At 40.5% G+C, this 19534-nt stretch overlaps 1 protein-coding gene across 6 annotated transcripts in view; it reads left to right on the top strand.

Annotated features, from left to right (window-relative positions):
- The window catches only part of LOC123959947 (dmX-like protein 1), a 57463-nt gene that overhangs the window by 32299 nt on the left and 5630 nt on the right, over positions 1 to 19534 (top strand). For 4 of the 6 annotated variants that reach the window (XM_046034313.1, XM_046034310.1, XM_046034314.1 and 1 more), the window contains 16 exons: positions 456 to 577; positions 1896 to 2153; positions 2594 to 2778; positions 6253 to 6398; positions 6641 to 6726; positions 6872 to 7073; positions 7630 to 7747; positions 8159 to 8221; positions 11111 to 11197; positions 12700 to 12824; positions 14386 to 14524; positions 17689 to 17749; positions 18154 to 18281; positions 18851 to 18928; positions 19108 to 19199; positions 19406 to 19458. In XM_046034313.1, the coding sequence (XP_045890269.1) occupies positions 456 to 577; positions 1896 to 2153; positions 2594 to 2778; positions 6253 to 6398; positions 6641 to 6726; positions 6872 to 7073; positions 7630 to 7747; positions 8159 to 8221; positions 11111 to 11197; positions 12700 to 12824; positions 14386 to 14524; positions 17689 to 17749; positions 18154 to 18281; positions 18851 to 18928; positions 19108 to 19199; positions 19406 to 19458 (1943 nt within the window). Of the gene's footprint in view, positions 1 to 455; positions 578 to 1895; positions 2154 to 2593; positions 2779 to 6252; positions 6399 to 6640; positions 6727 to 6871; positions 7074 to 7629; positions 7748 to 8158; positions 8222 to 11110; positions 11198 to 12444; positions 12577 to 12699; positions 12825 to 14385; positions 14525 to 17688; positions 17750 to 18153; positions 18282 to 18850; positions 18929 to 19107; positions 19200 to 19405; positions 19459 to 19534 lie in introns of those variants that run through there. The other 2 variants (XM_046034315.1, XR_006822410.1) reach the window with 2 other exon arrangements.

Consider the following 19534-nt stretch of genomic DNA (forward strand, 5'->3'; position numbering starts at 1 on the left):
GTGGGTTAAGCATTCCATATTCTCTGTAAAAATATCCTCTGCAACCATCCAAAGTTTTTTTTATCTTTTTTTTTTTTTTTTTTGGTGTGTGTGTGCATGGGTTGAAAAGACACTTGACGTGAGGACTTGAATAGTGACGCTTTCTTCAGCATGAAATATTCTGTTACCAAACAGCGTAGAATAGATAGGCTAACGTGAGATGCAGCCCATTAGTATTTCATGTCTTGTCACAAAGCTTGACAGGAGAGTCATCTTCTCGCCGCTTACTTAGAAACATCTCCCCAGATTTCACGACATAGTTAAAACATTTAAAATAAAACATTTAGACATTAGATATTTACACCACCTAACCCAATTTTTTTTTTAATATCACGTTCAATATAAATGTGTTGCTTTGTGCCCTCGTACTGACTGTGTGTGTGGTTCCGTTCTTTTGTCTGTTGAATCCCCCACAGCCATGTGAACCATTTCACAGGAATCATATATCAGAGTGTGTTGCTCTCTCAGAAGCAGCAAGTCAGAACTGTCAGCATGGATGAGTCTGTTCAGCCCAACACTTCCCCTTCACAGTGGCCAGGTAAATCAGCCAAACCAAATACAATTTTTTGCCTGAATTAAAAGTAACAAAGCATATTGTTCTTGTTGTCAACAATTAAAAGACCCCAACCATCAATATGTTTGTCCATCTCTCGGTACAATTTACCAACTTCCCTGCCCTGTCTGTGGCATTCACCTCCAAGCCCATTCATTCCTATTGAGGATGTTAATTGTTTAAAATTAACATCCTCAAATATATAGGTTCAGTAATTTCCTTAAACAGCTGGTAACAGTAGTTTTCAACAAACATCACACGAGTAAATGGTGCACTTGCTGAGGACAGTTGAGGACAGAAGTTTCACTGAGAGAAAGCCTCTCTTTTGCAGGAACGTCCTGATCACATTTGCACAGTTACACATTCACATCTGGAAGCTGCCCAGTACTACCAAAGTCTGATCGGCTGGCCAGTGAGCAGCTTCACTGGAGCAGTTTGGTTTAAGGGCACCTCAGTGGTAGTAATGAGGAGTGGCAAGTGCTTCTTCGCCACTAGGGGGTGACAGGAGTAGGAGGGGTTTGGGGAGTTATGTCACAGCACGCCAGTGAAATTCCAGCATGGACGACTTCAACACAGCTTGTTTCAGAAGCGTCCCTGAAACGGCTCTCTGCTCTGCTCTGTGGAGAATACGCGGAGAGTCTATTTTTGATGGAAGCCAAGTCAAGCAGCACAGAGCAGATGGAACAGCATACAGAATCTGGTCAGTTTTCAAAATAAAACACCCCGTGAGGGCTCCTAATTGTATATCACTAAACACAATTAAGACAGACAAAAAAGAAAAAAATATAACTATGTAGCCTGCCTAACCGTGGTAGAAGCACAGAATTCAAGGACAAATGACCAAATCAACTAAATCTGAGCAACTTGGCAAAATCAGGCAGGCAAATGTCCCTGTGGGGTATGAAGCCGTGCAGAAGTAGTAGAAGCACAAAAAGGAGAAATGAACAAGTCAACAACGTGGGGCAGGCAAAACTGTCTGCTCCTGAAACTTCTAAACACTTCCAGTGGGATATGAAGCTGCGCAGAGGGCAGAACAAAACTGCGTTGCAGCAGACTTTACCGGTGACATCCAGCTTTTAGACCAACACTGCCACATTTGGTACTCTAGTAAGTATTTACAGCAGCTGCTGTGTGGGATTGACATCACACTTTTTGGCACATAGGAATACACTTTTTAGTGGGATCAATTCATTGTTGGTTTTGGTCTTTTCATTGTATTTGTTTGCAGTAAGAAAACAGACTTTCACTTTTAGGGAAAAGTTGAGGGGAAAAACAACAACCTTTTCCTTGTCCTTCTCTACAGGTATCGCCTCTCTGATTCGTCTGTTGAGCTCAGCAGGTGAGGAGAGCCAGCCAGGCTTAACTGTGCTGCTCTGTGAGATCCTGACTGCTGTCTTCCTCAGTCTGTTTGTTCACGGCATGGCCACTCACTCCAGCAACGAGCTGTTTCGCATCGTGGCCCACCCCCTCAGCAGCAAGCTTTGGGTGACGGTGTTCGGAGGAGGTGCCCGGACCCCTGTGATGGAGAAATCCAAAAGCCCGACAAGAACACCCTCACCAGGTTAGGAGAGATTAGTTTGTCTGCTGTTTTCTTTCTGGCTGGCTGGCTGTGTGTCTTGTGGAGGTGACCCAGTAGCTAAATCAAATCAGTCCTGCTAAATTAATTGGGTTCCCATCTACAGGTCATAGTGAAATCTATCAGCCTATTAGTGTGGGAGCTGTTTCCCTCTCACTCTTTGTGCTACTCTCTTGTGTTTGTAGAAGAAACCTGATGTAATGCAAATTCAACTCCTATTTATTTGGCAAAATGTCATCATTTTTAACTTTTCTTTTAATTTCAAGAATATATTTTTAATGTTATTGTTATTAGCAAAAAAAAAAAACGCATGCCAGGCTTGGCATATGAATTGTATATGATGTGCGAATGCATGAGTGGTTAGGGTTGCGACAGCAGCTGAAGTGCTGGATGCAGCATTTTAACAAACTTTCTCAACACCCTAGCCTCACCAAGCGGCTCAGACAGGAAGTCCAGACGATTCAGGCTTCTGTCATCACGCAGTGTATCCAGAGAGGAGAGCCCATCTAGTCCCAAGCATGGCCCCGTGGTGGACCAAGAAGCTGCTCCCATCTTTAAAGAAAGATTTGTCCCTCCAGAGCTCAGCATTTGGGATTACTTTATCGCCAAGGTAATCCCGAATATCAGTAACGAACAACAAACAGGACCCATTCATATCCACTCCTTTTTTATTCTGTTATGAGTCCTAGCTTGAGTCAGTGTATTGGCTTTTAATTGGGATGTTTCATGTGCAGGGTTCATGTATAACAACATAAATATATTCAAGGTAGTTTATTTATCACCATACAATACAAGGTTGTACAAAGAAATTACAGTTTGTAGTCCGTTCAAGTTACCCACATAGAACAGAACAGAAAATTAAATTTATATTAGAACTTGGTAACATAAAATAAAACAATATGTACAGTAATTTAAATACATAACGATGTTTTTAAAGTATTTGCCTCCTTCCTGATTTCTTGTATTTTGCGTATTTGTCACAATGAAATTAGTGCTGGGCAACAATTAAAATTTTTAATCGCGATTATTTGCATGATTTTCTTGCGATTAATCGCAATTTTACGCACAAAATTGAATAATGAATTTGAAAGTAGTGCATTGCGCACTTGTAATTTAAATGTACTGCTATTTACTAGGGGTGGGAATCACCAGAGGCCCCACGATACAATATTATCACAATATTATCACAATATTTATGTTGCGATTCGATTTTATTGCGATTTTAAATATATTGAGATATATTGCAATCTATTACCTTTTTCCAACTTCCAATTAGGTCATATCACTTTTTCAGTCCTCTATATGGTCCTGTTAAGTTTTCTAGTGGAATAAAAAAACAATAGATTTTATTATTCTAGTGCCAAAAAGTTAAAACTCCCATCTGCAATTTATATAATAAAATATCGATACTTGGCGTCCGTGTATCGATACAGTATTGCCATGGCAAATATCACGATACTATGCTTTCCCCCACCCCTACTGTTTACACAAAAGTGCAATAACATGTGGTTTGCAAACACTTTAAACAAATAATGTGCTTTTTACCAGCAGTATTCCCGTTACACAGTAGCAATAAAATATTACCTAAACCTATACCAATAACCTAAACATTAATATAATCTAATCAAATATTAAACCAGAGCTATTTGCCACTGCCAGTGCATTACCTTTTATCTAGCTTGTTAAAACAAGATACCATCAGAGTCCAGTTTTCTTGTTTTTTTTTTTGTTTTTTTTTCTGACCAGGTATTAGCAGGTATCTTTTATCAGGGAGCAGCAGAAATACTATGTTCAGTAGGGACGTTACAAGTCGTGGTGGATATTTTACAAGCACGGACCAGATAACGATAAAGCAACAATGAACACAGTGTACAGATGTTGGTTTGGGTTGTTTGAGTTGCTTGATAGGCTACGTCATTAACAAGCAAGCGGCTCACCTGCTGCCGTGATAACGGATTGCGGGTGGAAAAATACGGGAAAAAAAGATGAAAGCGTAGTCTGACGAAGCCTCCCTCCACTGCTTGTTTGGGTGGGTGATTTGCAGGCTGATCAATCCTATCCAAACCTGTCTGGCCTTATCTGAAAAAAGTAATTGCCGCCTAAACCTAATAACTGGTTGTGCCACCCTTGGCAGCAACAACTGCAAACAAGCGTTTGCGATTACAGGCAATGAATCTTTCACATTGCTGTGGTGGAATTTTGCAGAATTGTTTTAATTCAGCCACATTGAAGGGTTTTTGAGGATGAACGGCCTGTTTAAGGTCATGACACAGCATCTCAATCGGATTTAAGGCCGGACTTTGACTAGGCCACTCCAAAACCTTCGTTTTGTAACTCTTCCATGGATGCCATTTTTGCCCTGTGTCTTTCTTATTGTAAATCATGACCCCTGACCTTAACTGAGGTAAGTGAGGCCTGCAGTTCTTTAGATGTTGTTCTGGGTTCTTCTGAGACCTTATGAGTTCTCAGTGTGCTCTTGGAGTAATTTTGGTAGGCCGGATACTCCTGGAAAGGCTCATCACTGTTCCATGTTTTCTCTGTCAGCATGGTTCACTGGAGTCCTAAAGATTTGGAAATGGCTTTGGAACCCTTTCCAGATTCATAGATGTGTACGACTTTGTTTCTGATCTTTTCAATTTATTTAGATCGTGGGATGATGTGTTGCTTTTTGAGATCTTTACTTTGTCAGACATGTTATATTTAAGTGATTTCTTGATTCAACAGGGTTAGGGTTAGTGGCAGTAATCAGGCCTGGGTGTGGCTAGTGAAATTAAACTCAGCTTTCCAAAAAATGTGGTTAATCACAGTTAATTCATGATCTAAAAAGGAGGGCAGTTACTTTTTTAGATGGGGTTTGGATGGCTTTTGTCCCTTTTTTAATAAATGAAATCATCTTTTAAAAACTGCCTTTAGTATTTACGCAGGTTATGTATGTCTAATATTAAAAACTGTTTCATGATCTGGAACATCTCAGTGTGACAAAATTGCAAAAAACTAAGAAATTAGGAAGAGACCTAATTCTTTTTCACAGCACTGTATATACATACATGTATACTAGGGTTGGGCGATGTCTACAAAATTTCTATCGGACAATGTCTACAATGAAACATCGCCATCAGGTGTGCGCGGGGGGGCAGCACTCATCTTATGTGTATGTGTTCTCGCACAGACTTCACTTACGGACCAGGTAAAGCAGCATTTAACACAGACGGTGCAGATGTTGGTTTCAGTTGTTTGATAGGCTGCGCCATTAATAAGCCGACGTGCGGCTCAGCTGCTGCCGTGACAACGGATCGCGGGTGGAAATATACGGAAAGAAGACAAGTTCTCAGTCTTTTAGGAGTGAGACAGAGAGAGGTCTGAGTGTGGGGAGAATAGACTTCCGAGGCAGTTGCAAATCTTCCTAAAAAACAATAATAAGAATATTCTGGGTCATTAAAACCTGATTTCAGACGGTGGTATAATGTGAAAATTAGAGATTATTTTTTGCTGGGGGGGGGTTTAACAGTCATGATGGTTGGGTTTAGGGAATAAAAGTACTTGGTTGGGTTTAGGTGCTAAAAATACTTGGTTATGGTTAGGAAAACATCGTCGTTTGGCTTTTGGTCACAGAATCTGACCAAAATCTGTCCCGATTTTTGGTGTTACACCGGCTCAACGTCCTGATGTCTGTCAGCCATCACCGAGGGACGATGGCATCGTCTGTCTGCCCAACCCTTAAGTATACACCCAGGAGACAGTTCTGCAGTGCATTTTTTTGAATTTGCGGAGGGGGGAATAAAAACAGCAGTAACAAGAAAGTGATGATAATATGGTTTTGATCTTCACATAAAAAGTCTGTCCATCCACTTTGACTGCATTTGAGCTCCAAGCATCATCGATGAAAAGGTCCATCTCCTCTCATTGTATCATTGATTCTGACCATATTGTGGTTATAGTAACTATCTTATGGAAGCACTCTGACAATTTGTAATAATCTGTGTTTATCTGCTGAAACGATCAACATGTACTAAAACTTTCTGCCAGTATATTTATGAATTAATTATTGTTCTCGTCCTTGTCACTGTTTTCGTGTGTCTTTCAGCCTTCGCTGCCACCCTCAGAAAGCAGAATTGAATATGACTCAGAGGACAGCCAAGGCAGTGAAGATGAAGATGAAGATGATGAATTCGAAGATGTGTTTGACCCCAACTCTCCGCAAAGAGAGCATTCGAACCACAATTCATACAGGTAATGACACAGAGCTGAGCAGATACCACTGCAAAGAGTGACTCATCTTCACCTCAATCCAGGTTGCCTAGAGTAAACCTGCATGTGGTGGCTGTTTGTGTCGCACTGCCTCTAAATTTAGCTCCACATTCAGTCTAAACACTCCTTTATGGCCCCACTTTTTTGAAGGCAGCTTTGGACCTATTTAGAGTATTTATGTTCAAAATTGTAATCTGATTCCAAATGCCTTCTTCTCTTTCCAGTTGGTGTTTGATGCGTCTGGCAATGGTTCAGCTGGTGTTGGTCAACCTCAAGTCCTTTTACCCAATGGCAGGATATGATCTATTAGGTAAACACTGAAATACAACACGCACCCTCTGATGTACTAACCTTCAGAATGTAGATAAATGCCGCCACATTTCTCACTGCCTGTCTTACCTAATCTTATTGCCTTCTTGTTTGTGTGTGTATGTGCCGGCTTCTGTTTAACACAGATCTGCCTGTGGGCTCTCCTCTGTGTCACGCTGTGCTGAAGACGCTGCAGCGCTGGGAGCAGGTGCTGCTAAAAAGGCTGGAGATATTCGGGGGCCCACCCGCAAAGTACATCTCCACCCAGTTCCAGGATGAAACTGCCGCATCTGGTCCTGCCCTGCTCAGACACAAGGCCCTGTTTGAACCATCCAACACCCCATTCAGGTACCACAATGAGCTGGGGATCAGTGTTACATATTAAAAAATGTATTATTTTACATTTATTTTTTTAATTTAGATTGAATTTGAAATCAGTCAGCTTTAGTGTGTGTGTGTGTGTGTTGATGTACATGTTTGTATTCACTCAGGGCCTTAGAAAAGTTCATGTTTTCACTTCTCCTTTATGATATCGCTTCAAGCCTACCGATATGCCCTTCAGCTTTTAAACATGAATTAATGGTAACATGATGCTGTAAGTTGTTCCTCAAGATCTCTATAGATTTAAAGTTTTGATCCTTCGGCAGATGTGACCCCTGTAGATTTCCACATGGCTCCTACAGTATGTACTGTAGGGATTTACTGTTCTTGGAGGAAGAGTTACTGTTTGTGCATTTCATGTGTTTTGCCTTAAGCACCAGATATGTGGAGTTTTCCGATCAGCGCTAGATGCACAAATCAGAAGCAGTGTTTTCTAACACATTTAGTTGTGCTTCACTGAACGGATACAACTGATTTAATCGGCATTAGTGTTAATATGCGGGAGGTGTTCTGTTCTTTTCAGGACTAGCCACACTTCATCGCTGCCAGTGAAGCGTCTGTGGCAGTTTCTGGTCAAGCAGGAGGAAGTGCAGGAGACTTTCATTAGACACATATTTACCAAGAAAAGAGACCCGAATGAGGTACACCATGTTAACAACATGCCAACCCGCTGCATTGACGTGTTGCACAGCTAGCACATTGTATAAATTGTCACTGATTAACACATTAACTATTTTATTATGATAAAACCCACAAGTCTCTGTATTTACCCCCCAGGCACACTGCATCATTATTGCTTTTACATCCATGTTGGCCCATTTGTGCTTGTTTTGTGCCGCATGCCAACCACATGTATTATTACTGCCTCCAGTTGCATGTTGATGCTTTTAATTGCATTCAAATAATTACACCCTGTTTGATTAACAGCACAGTAATTCCCTTTCTGTGTGTGTGTGTCTGACTGCATGGTTAATCACTGGTTGTTGTTTTTGTTGTATGTGTTTTGTGCGTGTGTATGTGACTACCCTGTGCTGCTTCCCCAATCATTTAAGTCGGGTGAGGACCAGACTGACAATATGAAATGTTCAGGGATGGAGGAGACAGGAAACCATCAGGTACTGCTGCTTTTAGATAAATTGTGATTTATGGTATTGGGGTGTGATGTGCTGGATCAACAAGTACTGAAAACTATCAAGAACCCAACTTGCCACCAAATGATTTAATTAGATCCTTTCAAAATAATTTCCCCAATTTTATACTGTGTTCTGATTAGGTAAAGTACTTGTCTTGCTGTTTTGTCTATAGACCTCGATAATTGGTGTAATTTTTTAAAATGGAAAAAGTTCTTGTTTTTACAAGTGCGTGGGGGGTGGGAGAGACATTTTTGTGGTAGGGGTCTGTCAGATTATGATCCTGAAAATGTAATGTTTTGCCAGGAAAACCATGCCATTTGCTTGTTTTTGTAGTATTTCATTGTAAACCTACATTAAATCTTTCATGTAGGGCTGTATTATAGTAACATGAATTTCAGCACTGCATGATTGGTTAAAGTTTGCAAACGTGCATTTTATTACGTGACAGACCAGAGCATCAAAAGATGGTTGTCATTACACCAAAATTAAATTTGGTTAATTGTGTAAGGTAATTGTCATTGAGATTGTTATATTATGCATCCCTGCTTTCTGGTAACTGGCATTGTTATATCTGAGTGTTTTTGTTGCATGTTTGTTACATGTTCAAAAATGTGTTATGTTTTATCTGTTAACAACAATACTTAACCGTTCTTGTAATCAGTACAGATGTTGTGAAACATTACGAAACATACTTCACATCACAATAATGTGTGTGGGTGATTTATATTTGGGAACATGCACATCATGTGCCATGTATTTGCCTCCTTGAGTAGAATAGTAAATGGGCCCTGGCACATTATATCAAAGAAACATTAAAATTGGGATCTTGACAGAATTACAGTACATGTATTTTTCTGGGCCATGAACTTTGTATATTCCTGTCAGTGTTTGATAATAATCGTACATTTAGCTGTCTAAATATTAATGTGAATGTGAACCATAAACCTTAAATCGCACTGTACACTGATGCTACACAGAGGTTTTCTAATCTTCTGGTTCTTACTGTGCAAGCTGCCGTGTTGTAGCTACTCCATTTGGCTCAGTGTTAATTAACCCAGTCTCTCAGAGGACAAGCTATGAAGCTGAATAGCTTCTGATTAATGGGCCCAACACTGTCGCAGTGAATCTGCGTTCCACAGGGATTATGTGCTCGGCGAAAATGGCAAACCACCATATTTAGATTGCTGTAAGTCAAGTTTTACTTTATTCTATCTGACAGAAAAAGACATGGTCTTTTCCCCTTGAATAAATGCAGCAAAGACTTTAATTCAATCTCATTCTCAAAGGATGCCTGTCTCATTTTGAGTAACTTTGGCATCAAAATATAACATCTCTATACAATATGCAGAGCTACAGTATAGCCCACTCTGCATGCATCCCACAGGACCTCTATGGTACAGTATGGTACAGTGTGCGCTTGTGCTTATTGCTCAAGGGTTGTTGTGCTCATGCTGTCTAATGGCGCTAACCCAGTTATGTGTGCTGCTGTGGTTAACTGGCCTTATGCACCTTACATGTCCTCTCATAACTCTGACCGGCAAGACAAACAAACACAAAGGGCCCGATTTACTAACATCCCGAATAAAGAGTACTAAATTGCGTGTGCATTTTAAAAAACGCGCAATTTTAGTACCTGTTATGGGTGATTTACTAAGAATTATTGTGTAGATGACAGGAGCAAACACAATGGAGGTGGGAGTATTTAAATGAGGGTTTTGTGTGTTTTAATGGAGGGAAAGCAGCCACAGCGTAAAAACCTTGGTTGGTTTCATTTAGTGCGTCCCGAGTATGTGGAAATCGTATGTGCCTGCCCATCCTGCCTAAGATTGCACTAAGTTCTTGGGACAGCACACCTGGAGAAACTGCTTTGGCGAACCCCAGCAGAAACGGCTACAGTATGCTGGAATGACCCAGACGCCAGGAAATGCCAGCAGATCGTGTTTCATCCAGCCAGAGGAAACAATCACCCTCTCCGATACCTACAATGGGTTGTCTCGCTATATTACGACCGGCGCGCTGCGAACAGTTGGTGATCGTTCCCTCTGGCTGGATGAATTTTACGTGTGATCCACGTACTACTGCAGCTTGGGGCTCTCCGCAGCGCCACGGAACTTTCTAATCTCTTCATTCACACGGAGAAAAGAAATCCGGTCGAAACGAAATTTACTTTATTGACAGGAAAGCTAAAGCAAAATACAAAAAAATTCTATTCATATAGTTCATCAAATAAATAAAATAAAATTATTGTATTTCTATATATTAGATATAGAATAATATTGTTAATTTCTCTACGTTTTCTTTCATTACGGCTGTGTCTCCTTCTGGCAACAATAACAGCAGCCATCACTGCGCAACAATTTTTTTTGCGATTTGCACCTTTCTTTCAAACGTATTAAATACAGAGGCTGTTGCACTCACATGAAATTGCGTTTAGGCTTGGTAGATAACATTGCGTGTAGTAAATAAATGTATTTGCATGTTACGCCCCAAATTGCATTTTGATTACGGCAAAAGTACTAAATGAACAACAGGTGCTATCTTGCACTTTTGAAAAACGTAACTCTGCGTGCACACCGTTAGTAGATCAGCTTACGTGCTAATTTGCTGGTGATATCAAGTTTTCACACGTATTTACTCACGCAGTCCTTTAGTAAATCTGGCCCATAGAATGCACATATTATATACCTGTACAGTTTTATTTATCAACCCCCCTCCTGGAACTTGTCAGGTCATTGGTTCTGTAGCATGAAGGGAAATGACTGTTCATTTGTCTGTGGGAAATGTTTAATAACATTTCCAGTTGTAATGTGTGTGTGTGTGTGTGTGTGTGTGCGTGCGCGCGTGTGTGTGTGTGTGTGTCCCTCTGTGCAGACTGAGTCAGATCAGGGCTGCCCCGGGGGGAAAGCTCGCATCATCCACAAGGAATCTGACATCATCACAGCCTTTGCCATCAACAAGGTACAACTCTTAACACAGATGTCACTGATCAACACAACATACCACAAGAAAAACATAGTGTATTTCTAACTTCATTGGTTTGTCAGTCTACATGGTCAATACTGGTCATTTTTATTTAAGCCTCAGAATGTATATAATTCAATTTGTTGAGCACCATGGAAGCCGGTGTTAGAATCTCTGTTTTAAAGTTATATTGTTTTTTTTCTCTGTTACTGGGAAAACATTAAATACATAGATATATACAGACAAAGGTTTCTTCAGTGCAAAACATTTTCAAACCTTACTTGTATCTATTGGAAAACTGAGGGGGGGGGGGGACTGAGCAGCAAAAATAAACTCTTAAAAGTTTAATCTGCTTTTGTCTGCCAGGTAACCTTCTGTTTACTGTGAAACACTAGAAATGAATCTCGCCTTCAGAGATTTTCTTTTGAAAACATTTTTTAGCTGCTCTAATTTATATTTTTTATATTAAATATAATCAAATGTCGGTGTCATTTATGAAAGGGGTCGCTTATAGTGACAAACCCTCAGAACTGTCTCTGCAGTCTAAGACGTTAAAATAGCTCTAATGAGTGTTTTCTTTCAGCTCATTGTTTTGATTTTTCAGTACTTTTCAACTTAACTGTTTTGGTTTTGCGTTACCGCACTTATCACCCCCTTGTTATTTGGCGAAAAAAAAGCTCAGCAGGTGGGGTACCTATTGCACCAAACAGACAAAGTTAGCAACTAGCTTTTGAACACAGTGGGACATTTAGCAGGTGAAGAGTCAAAATAAATGTGAGTGTTGCTCACTGCCGGCTTGGTGTGTACATAAGCAACTGTTGCTAACACATTTGCCATTTCAACTTCATAAGGTTATAATATGTAAGTGTTGTGTATCCCCAAGTGGCGGGAAATCAATTAATACTGCTTTAAGTAGTTTTAGTCCAGCTGTGCATGGTAACAATGCTTTCTAGTTTGTTAAAACTAGGCTAATAAAATAACATTGTATCTTCTGAATTTCAAATTCAGATGAACAATGTTATTATATACACTGTGGTGGACACGCATCTAGAAAAAATATGTGTATTTCAAGTCTTAGCTTCAGTTTGACCAAAGCATCAATTAAAACCAAAACAAATCTCAAATTGTTTTTTGCCAGCAGCACAACTCTAAAGCCATATCCTAGCCCCTTTGATGTTGTAAGCCTGTGTTCTTTGTTTGATATAGGCAGAGTTTCACACTGTAATACTCTCGCTTGAATGTAGCTATTTAGTTAAAGTGAACCAGTGGTGCAGGCTTCTTCTCAACAACAATCAAAGGAAGGTGCACCTCAGGTCATCATTAAAAGCAAAGCGTTGGATGGTTTTGTGACCACAGGCAGGAAACAGTTGGAAAAGGTCTGTCTCACTCTTGTTGACCTTCTAACTGTTTCAAATTTTGCACATACATTTAGCCTCATTTTCCTTACCCATACCCTCTCTGTCACCCGGCTCTCCCTTTCTCCACTTCCTGTCTCCCAGGCAAATCGTAACTGTTTAGTCATGGCCTCCACCCATGACATTCAGGAGTTGGATGTGTCCTCCATCTTGGCCACACAGATCTTGACATGGATTGATGATGATGATGCTGTTGCTGAAGCCAAAAGGTATGAGGGTAATCTGTGTGTGTTTGTGGGTGCATGCTGTACTTACTGAGGCAGACGGCTGGGAGAGGTCATCCAGAGTAACAACACCTTAAATGGCTAAATTGAGTGTGGATGTGGGATAAGCATGCACGATATGAAGAACATCTGAGATTTTCAATATTGTTATGACGGTATGACTTGCGATAAACAAATACTGTAGTTGTAATAGTTGGGGTAAGAGGCTAAGGCATGCATTATGTCAGTGACAGGTCCCCATGAAGAAAGTGCCGCAAGGATGTGTCTGTCTGTGTGGGGCCCATTTAATACCGGATTTCGGTAACCATCCCTTAATAAAAAGATTTTTTTTATTCATCGTGTTTCAGGCAGTGTTTTGCGATTACGTCTGGGGCGATTCGTCGACGTAATCGATTACGTAACTGCGTCGACTCGTCGCTGCATCCGGTGTGGGATTATCCCGGACAAGCTCCAGCTACAAGACCGCGCCTTCGACCGTCTAAACTTTGGAGTATTTCAGACAGACACTCAACAATGTGCTGCTCCGTGAGCTCTCTGAACTGGAAACAGCTTCACTGCAGCACAACTGCTGTCCACAAATACGTGAAGCAGCAAACACGTGAAGGGAAAGTATCCCGGAGCACTTTGTCTAGACGGCAGAACCGCAAATCGTGTTTACTTTCTGTCGCCACACAAGCACGGCACATTATCAGCACGAGGACACTTTCTTCATTGCCTTCAAGTTAAAAGTAATTTCTGCCCCGCTGCTGTCATGGTAACGTAACGTTACACCGCGAGTCATGTAACGATCGGCTGTTTCATATTTTCTGTTTATTTAACGGCCACGTATGAGCAAGAAAACAGCTGAATCTAATTACAGACGATCTGTGACGGTCTGGACAGTCTGTGAGTCCTTTCAGAAATACATTTGATTATCATACTGCATTACCAAATATTGAAATGAATCCATGTCAGAAACATTTAAAGTTTTAAGTAAAGCAGCCTAATTAATGTCTGTTATTGTTACAACACAAGATTTGCTGCTATTGTCATTATTCTAATGTGCTTCATCAGGATGATTGAATAAAATATAGATTTATTGATTAGACATGTTTTTGATATTTATTTTGGATAAATTGGTATGTTAATAGAGTAATATGCAACTTTTCTTTCTTTAGAATGAACAAAATTAGTCCTTAGATTAATCAACTAATCGAAAAAATAATCGACTTGAAAAAGAATCGATATGTACAGCCCTATTTGCGATGTTCATATCATGATGACGATGAAAATACGATTTATTGGTCAGCACTAGCGTGGGACAAAAATTACTTTCTATGAGCAAGGTAATCTGGCATCATTTTGGCTGATTTATGTTATTTATCTCTTCTGAGTATTAATCTTACCTTGCTTTCTGAACTTTTAATCAAGTGTTTCCTGCTAAACATGCACTATCTCTGAACTGAACGCAGAGGTGACATTGATATCTCATAACCTCTGCCAAACTGAGTATTCCCTTTTTAAGATTTAACCACATGAAAACACATTTATTATTCTGTCTCTGTAGTGATGACTTTCTGGTGGTTCACGCACGCAATGACTTTGCCACCCTCCACGGCACCACGCCGTACACTCACAGTAGCCCTGGCACACCCATCAACATGCCGTGGCTGGGGGGACTGCAGACGGGCCGGGGTGCATCTGTGGTGAGCTCTAGATCTGAATTTGTATGTGACCGTATTACCTGGGCCATATGTTTGCCCTACACCTCTTCTTCTGCTTTTTTTTGGTTTGTTTTTTTCTGATCCCTGTTTTGGATTAAAGGGCCATAGAAGTTGTTTTGCATGTTTTCAGCCATTGACTGCAGATTGCTTATACTTTACATAGCTGACAACCATTTTCTAAAGCATGCAACTTTGACTTGGACCTAAATTGTAGGTGTGTGTGGGCCAGTGTACTCATAACTAAGCAACTTCCTTTATTTAAAAGCCACCAAATATTCCCCTTCCTAATTTTAAGTATTTGCTGCCTTTCTTTGTCACACATGACAGTAATCTGAATATCTTTTGTATCTGGTCTGACAAAAAAAAAATCTATTTTAAGATGTCACCCTGTGCTTTAGCAAAGCGAGTGACATTTTCACTATGTTTTATCGATCAAACAATGAGTTATTAATTGAAAGAATAATCGGCAATCCCCCCTGACCCACATTGTTGGTTGTAATGTTAAAAATAACAATGAGTTAAATTGTTTCTGGGATTAAAATTAAAGAAAACCAAGTCTCAGATGTTGGAGCTGTATGAAATTTTAAAACCGCTGCTTTTGGAAACTACATAAAGATGATAAAGTAACAGTCAAAAACTGAAGCTGGCCAACTGTTCACTTGATTCCCTAAGTGGTAAGTCTCAGTAAATTGTTGTCCTGACGTTTTGAAATGAAGATAAAATGCTTTAGATAACCATGATCAGTTGCCTTATCAACTAAACCTCAAGAACCCAGCAATTTGGTCTCTTAATCTTCCATAGAGTGTCAGTGATGAATGCTTTGGGTTTAGTATACAGTGCTCTTCATGGCTTTTATAGAATACATTAAGTTTGTTGCTCTGGATCTGGCCTTCCTGGTACTCAAAGCAAAATCCTCAAAGCAGTTTAAATTACTTTATTAATAATACATTTTTGTCTGGTCTTCTGTCATTGCCTTACAAAGGAACAAAGATGTTGCTGACTGCTACAGCTTGCGAGACACCAGGCCCAAACCTCTATAAATGTTTTTGCTGGAAAAGTCTGTAAAAGCTGCTTTACTGAGCAGAGAAACTTGGCGTTAGCAGTGGGGAGGGAGATTGATTTGATTCTAGTGGTAGCAGTGTCTTTGAATCGTGTAGCTGTGAGTCATGTTTGTTGATATTAACCAGCTCGCTCATTGCTCTTGATATGCAGACTGGACAGAAAGAGCCACTCTGCGTCGTAATTATTTTACCAGCCAGTCGGGCAGCGTGTTCAAGGTTGGAGCAGAATACATTTAGAGACAATAATAAATAAAATCCTTGGCAGACATTGCTGTTAATGTCTGCCTTTCTGGGCCACCATTCATGATACAGGACAGAAAATACTGACTGAGCTGCAGTAAATAAAGAAAGTTTATTCTATGATGATTGCACAGCCATCCATTTATGCTGTAACTTAAATGCAGCATTAAATGTGTTCTCCAGCTTTAATAATGATTAAGATTAGAATTTTTTTCTGACTTTTTTTGAAGTGGCTTTTAACTACAGATGAGCCCCTTTCAGACACGTACCTCGTTAGGTAAATATTAATGCACTTTTAATTTTTACACACACACTTCGAGAGTTTGTAAATCCAAATCAAACCCAGTAACATTTTTGTGGCTTAACCCTGAATTAAATGCAGTCACATTAACATAAAGGCTACAGCACAACAAGCTTAAATAGCCACCGAGAGATAAAACACATGTCTTGTTCACCTGAAGAGCTTGGCAATACATGTATTACTTAATGAAATGAAACTTTATGACAATGAAATCAATTAGGAAACCACAAACTTTGGTTTGTGGACTGCCGTTTTGAAGCCTCGAGTTTGGCCGATAGGGCGCCGCCATGTCGAGTTTTTGCAACCAGGAAGTGCCCGGAAGTGACGATACGGCGGAGCTAACTGCCGTATGCGGAGCTAGCTAGCTTGCTTAGCTAGGTGCAACTGTAACTCACGTTAACTGTTTAACTGGGCTAATAATTTTGTCTAGCGAACAACATTCTTACAACTACATGTACTCACCAGAGAAAGTGAACAGCCAACTCCTAATAAGCTTTTTCAACCTCTCTGGGTAGCAACTGTAACTATTAAAAGTGCCCCAGGATCAGCTTTGACCATATCTTGGAAAAATACAGCAAAAAAAAAAAAAAAAACGAGAAAATGACTCTTTTTGCATTAGTCTATAGAGCGCAGCCATGACCTCAGTTAGCGCGAGACCTATACTGCTCTGTGATTGGCCAGCTGCAAGTTCAGGGCGTGGCTTAGTGAAGGGTCAGTTATGGTCATGTGATAACTGGTGGTCATATACCGGGGTGGATCATAACCCCCTGTCTTTGTTGGAGGATGGTCTCTGGCATGTGAATGGTGTCCTTGATCTTTGTCTGTCATTTTGTTATGGTGTTCAGACAGCTGATGTCGTCTGTTTACGCGTTCATTCAGTCTCTTGTCCTGGGTTAGGTTTTGTCGTACACCCCTCCAGTTTTCAAATTTGTCTAAAATTACGTTGGTTTTTTTTTTGGTCCCTGGTGGTGTTTAAAAAAAGCCTTAAAGCCACAACCACAAAAATAGCCAGACCATTTCTCTGTCGATTTGTGTTTCCCCCTTTGCTAGACCTAAGCCCACGCCTTACCCTAATGCTAACCAGTTATCTCTGCGACGCCTAACCATAACCTTCACCTGTACCCCTACCACAGACAGTTATGGTACAGGAAACTGTATTCAAATGGGAGGGAAGCACACTTTGAAGGGGAACAGACTTTGACACGAATCTAATAAATGAGGAAGTTGATCAGAAAGTTTATCAGTGGACTGTGAGAACAAGAGCCAAGCAGCTCTCATGCTCGTGATTATCATTGATTAAAAGTCGGGTCTGAATGAAGCCGTAATATTTACCAAAAAGACACCCATTACTCTAACAGATAGAGGAAGCCAGCACTGAATGAGTGAAAAGGGCTTTAGAACAGTGTAATATTGTTTGACAGTTTACTATTACATAGCAGTGTGCTTGTCCATATTATCCCATAATGAAGTTGTTGTTTTCTAAAATTGGCATACTAAGAATCTTTTCCTCCTCCTCCTCCTCCTCTTCACTTTGCTTCTCGCAGATGATCAAGAGAAATATCAACAATGTGAGAAGAATGACCTCCCATCCCACACTGCCTTACTGTAAGTACGACTCTGTATCTGCCTCTTAAAGGTATCAATCTAGACTGCATATTTCTCATGTTAAAAAGAGCCTTCGGGACAGTTACATCACCCTAAAAAGTTTCTCTTATGTAGATAGCAAGTGGCAAAGTTTTTTTTTTGTCTACTGCTCCCAGTGCTGCTGATAATTTAGAAAAGGCTGAGTGAGCCTTACTTGTTTCAGCCTGCAGAGTGAGGATTCACTTGTGAGGTGTTTGGGTGGAATAATTCCCAGCAGGTCGTAAGAACGGCTGTTGAAGTGTGTGTGTGTGAAATAAACCGTTTCTTTCATCAATTATAAAACAGATGACTTTGGGAACAGAGAAATGCCAGACGCTCATGTTGGGACCAGAAATAAGCCGAATTGATGTCACTTTTTTTTTCAGACCTGACAGGAGCTCAGGATGGTAGCGTGAGGATGTTCGAGTGGGGTCACTCCCAGCAGATCATCTGCTTCAGAAGTCCAGGCAACTCCAGAGTCACCAGGATACGATTCAACCACCAGGGAAACAAGGTTATAAAGTCACAAACACACACTCATGCTGTATGCACTGGGCAGTTGAACCAAGTGAACTGCCACCATGCAGATGTCAAACTGTCCTTAGCTTTGCAACATGACCGCATCATGTGATGTGAGCCTGTCAGATTCCACAACATTTTCACACTTCTTCTCACAACTGTGTCGTTTGGCTTCAGCGCACACGTTCTTCAGCTGAGTGATTCAACCGCTCTGAACCCGGGCACTCGCCTCAAGCTAATAATTTTCTCAGATGGTGCCTCTCCTGTGCCAGTGCTATCTTATCTGCCTGTTCTGGCCAAAAGAGTGAAATATGCTTTTAAAAAAATTTGAAAGCGAGGACATGCAGAGCACTTTTGATTTTAGTTATGTAAGTGGTGCTTAGGTTTATTAACATACTATGGGAGATAATTTGAGCACAATCCAGAGGAAGGTTCTCCATGGGTGTGCAAACACAGGAGAAGCACCTGAAAATATGTTTTCGTCGCTCTGATATAAAACGAAGGATAATTTTAACTTCATTTTTCAGCAAAGTCTGATGTCTGCTCTGTGAATGTTTTGTGTAGTTCGGTATCGTAGATGCTGATGGAGGTTTGAGTCTCTGGCAGACCAACACAAGTGGGAATGCACCCAAACCATACCTGGTAAGAAACTCACAGAGCCACCTTTCCTTTTTCCAACATGTCTGTTTTTAGTTTTGTCTATCTAGACGTTCGTAGAGTCCTTCTGCTTTCTTCCTGTCATTCTCATTTTTGTTTACTCTCCTCCTGCTTCTCTATTACTGTCACTATTACTAACCGTCTTCTTTGTTTCTCTCTGCCAGACGTTGCAGTGCCACAACAAGACAGCTCACGACTTTGTCTTTGTGGGTTCCTCCTCCCTCATTGCCACTGCGGGTCTGTCATCAGACAACAGGTACGAGAGACTTTGAAGGAGAATTTTTCGTCTCCCGTCATCTTCAAAAATTGTTGCCCCCAATTAAATTCTGTTCCACGAACTTCTAATTAAATGCTGAATATTTTCCATTCAGCTCCACTTTACTGTGGCCAACAGGGATAATGATGTGTTCTTTGATTCAGATGTTACAGTGGATATTAATTTGTTAATTTTTGACTCCACAGGAACGTGTGTATGTGGGACACTCTGGTGACTCCTGCGAACAGCCTTGTGCACGGTAAGATGCTTTTTGAGGAATCAGCTGAGCAATCGGCAAAATTGGATATATTTGGGTTTTTGACATACAAAACAAG

Source organism: Micropterus dolomieu, linkage group LG21 (genome assembly GCF_021292245.1).
Source record: "Micropterus dolomieu isolate WLL.071019.BEF.003 ecotype Adirondacks linkage group LG21, ASM2129224v1, whole genome shotgun sequence".
Classification (NCBI taxonomy): domain Eukaryota; kingdom Metazoa; phylum Chordata; class Actinopteri; order Centrarchiformes; family Centrarchidae; genus Micropterus; species Micropterus dolomieu.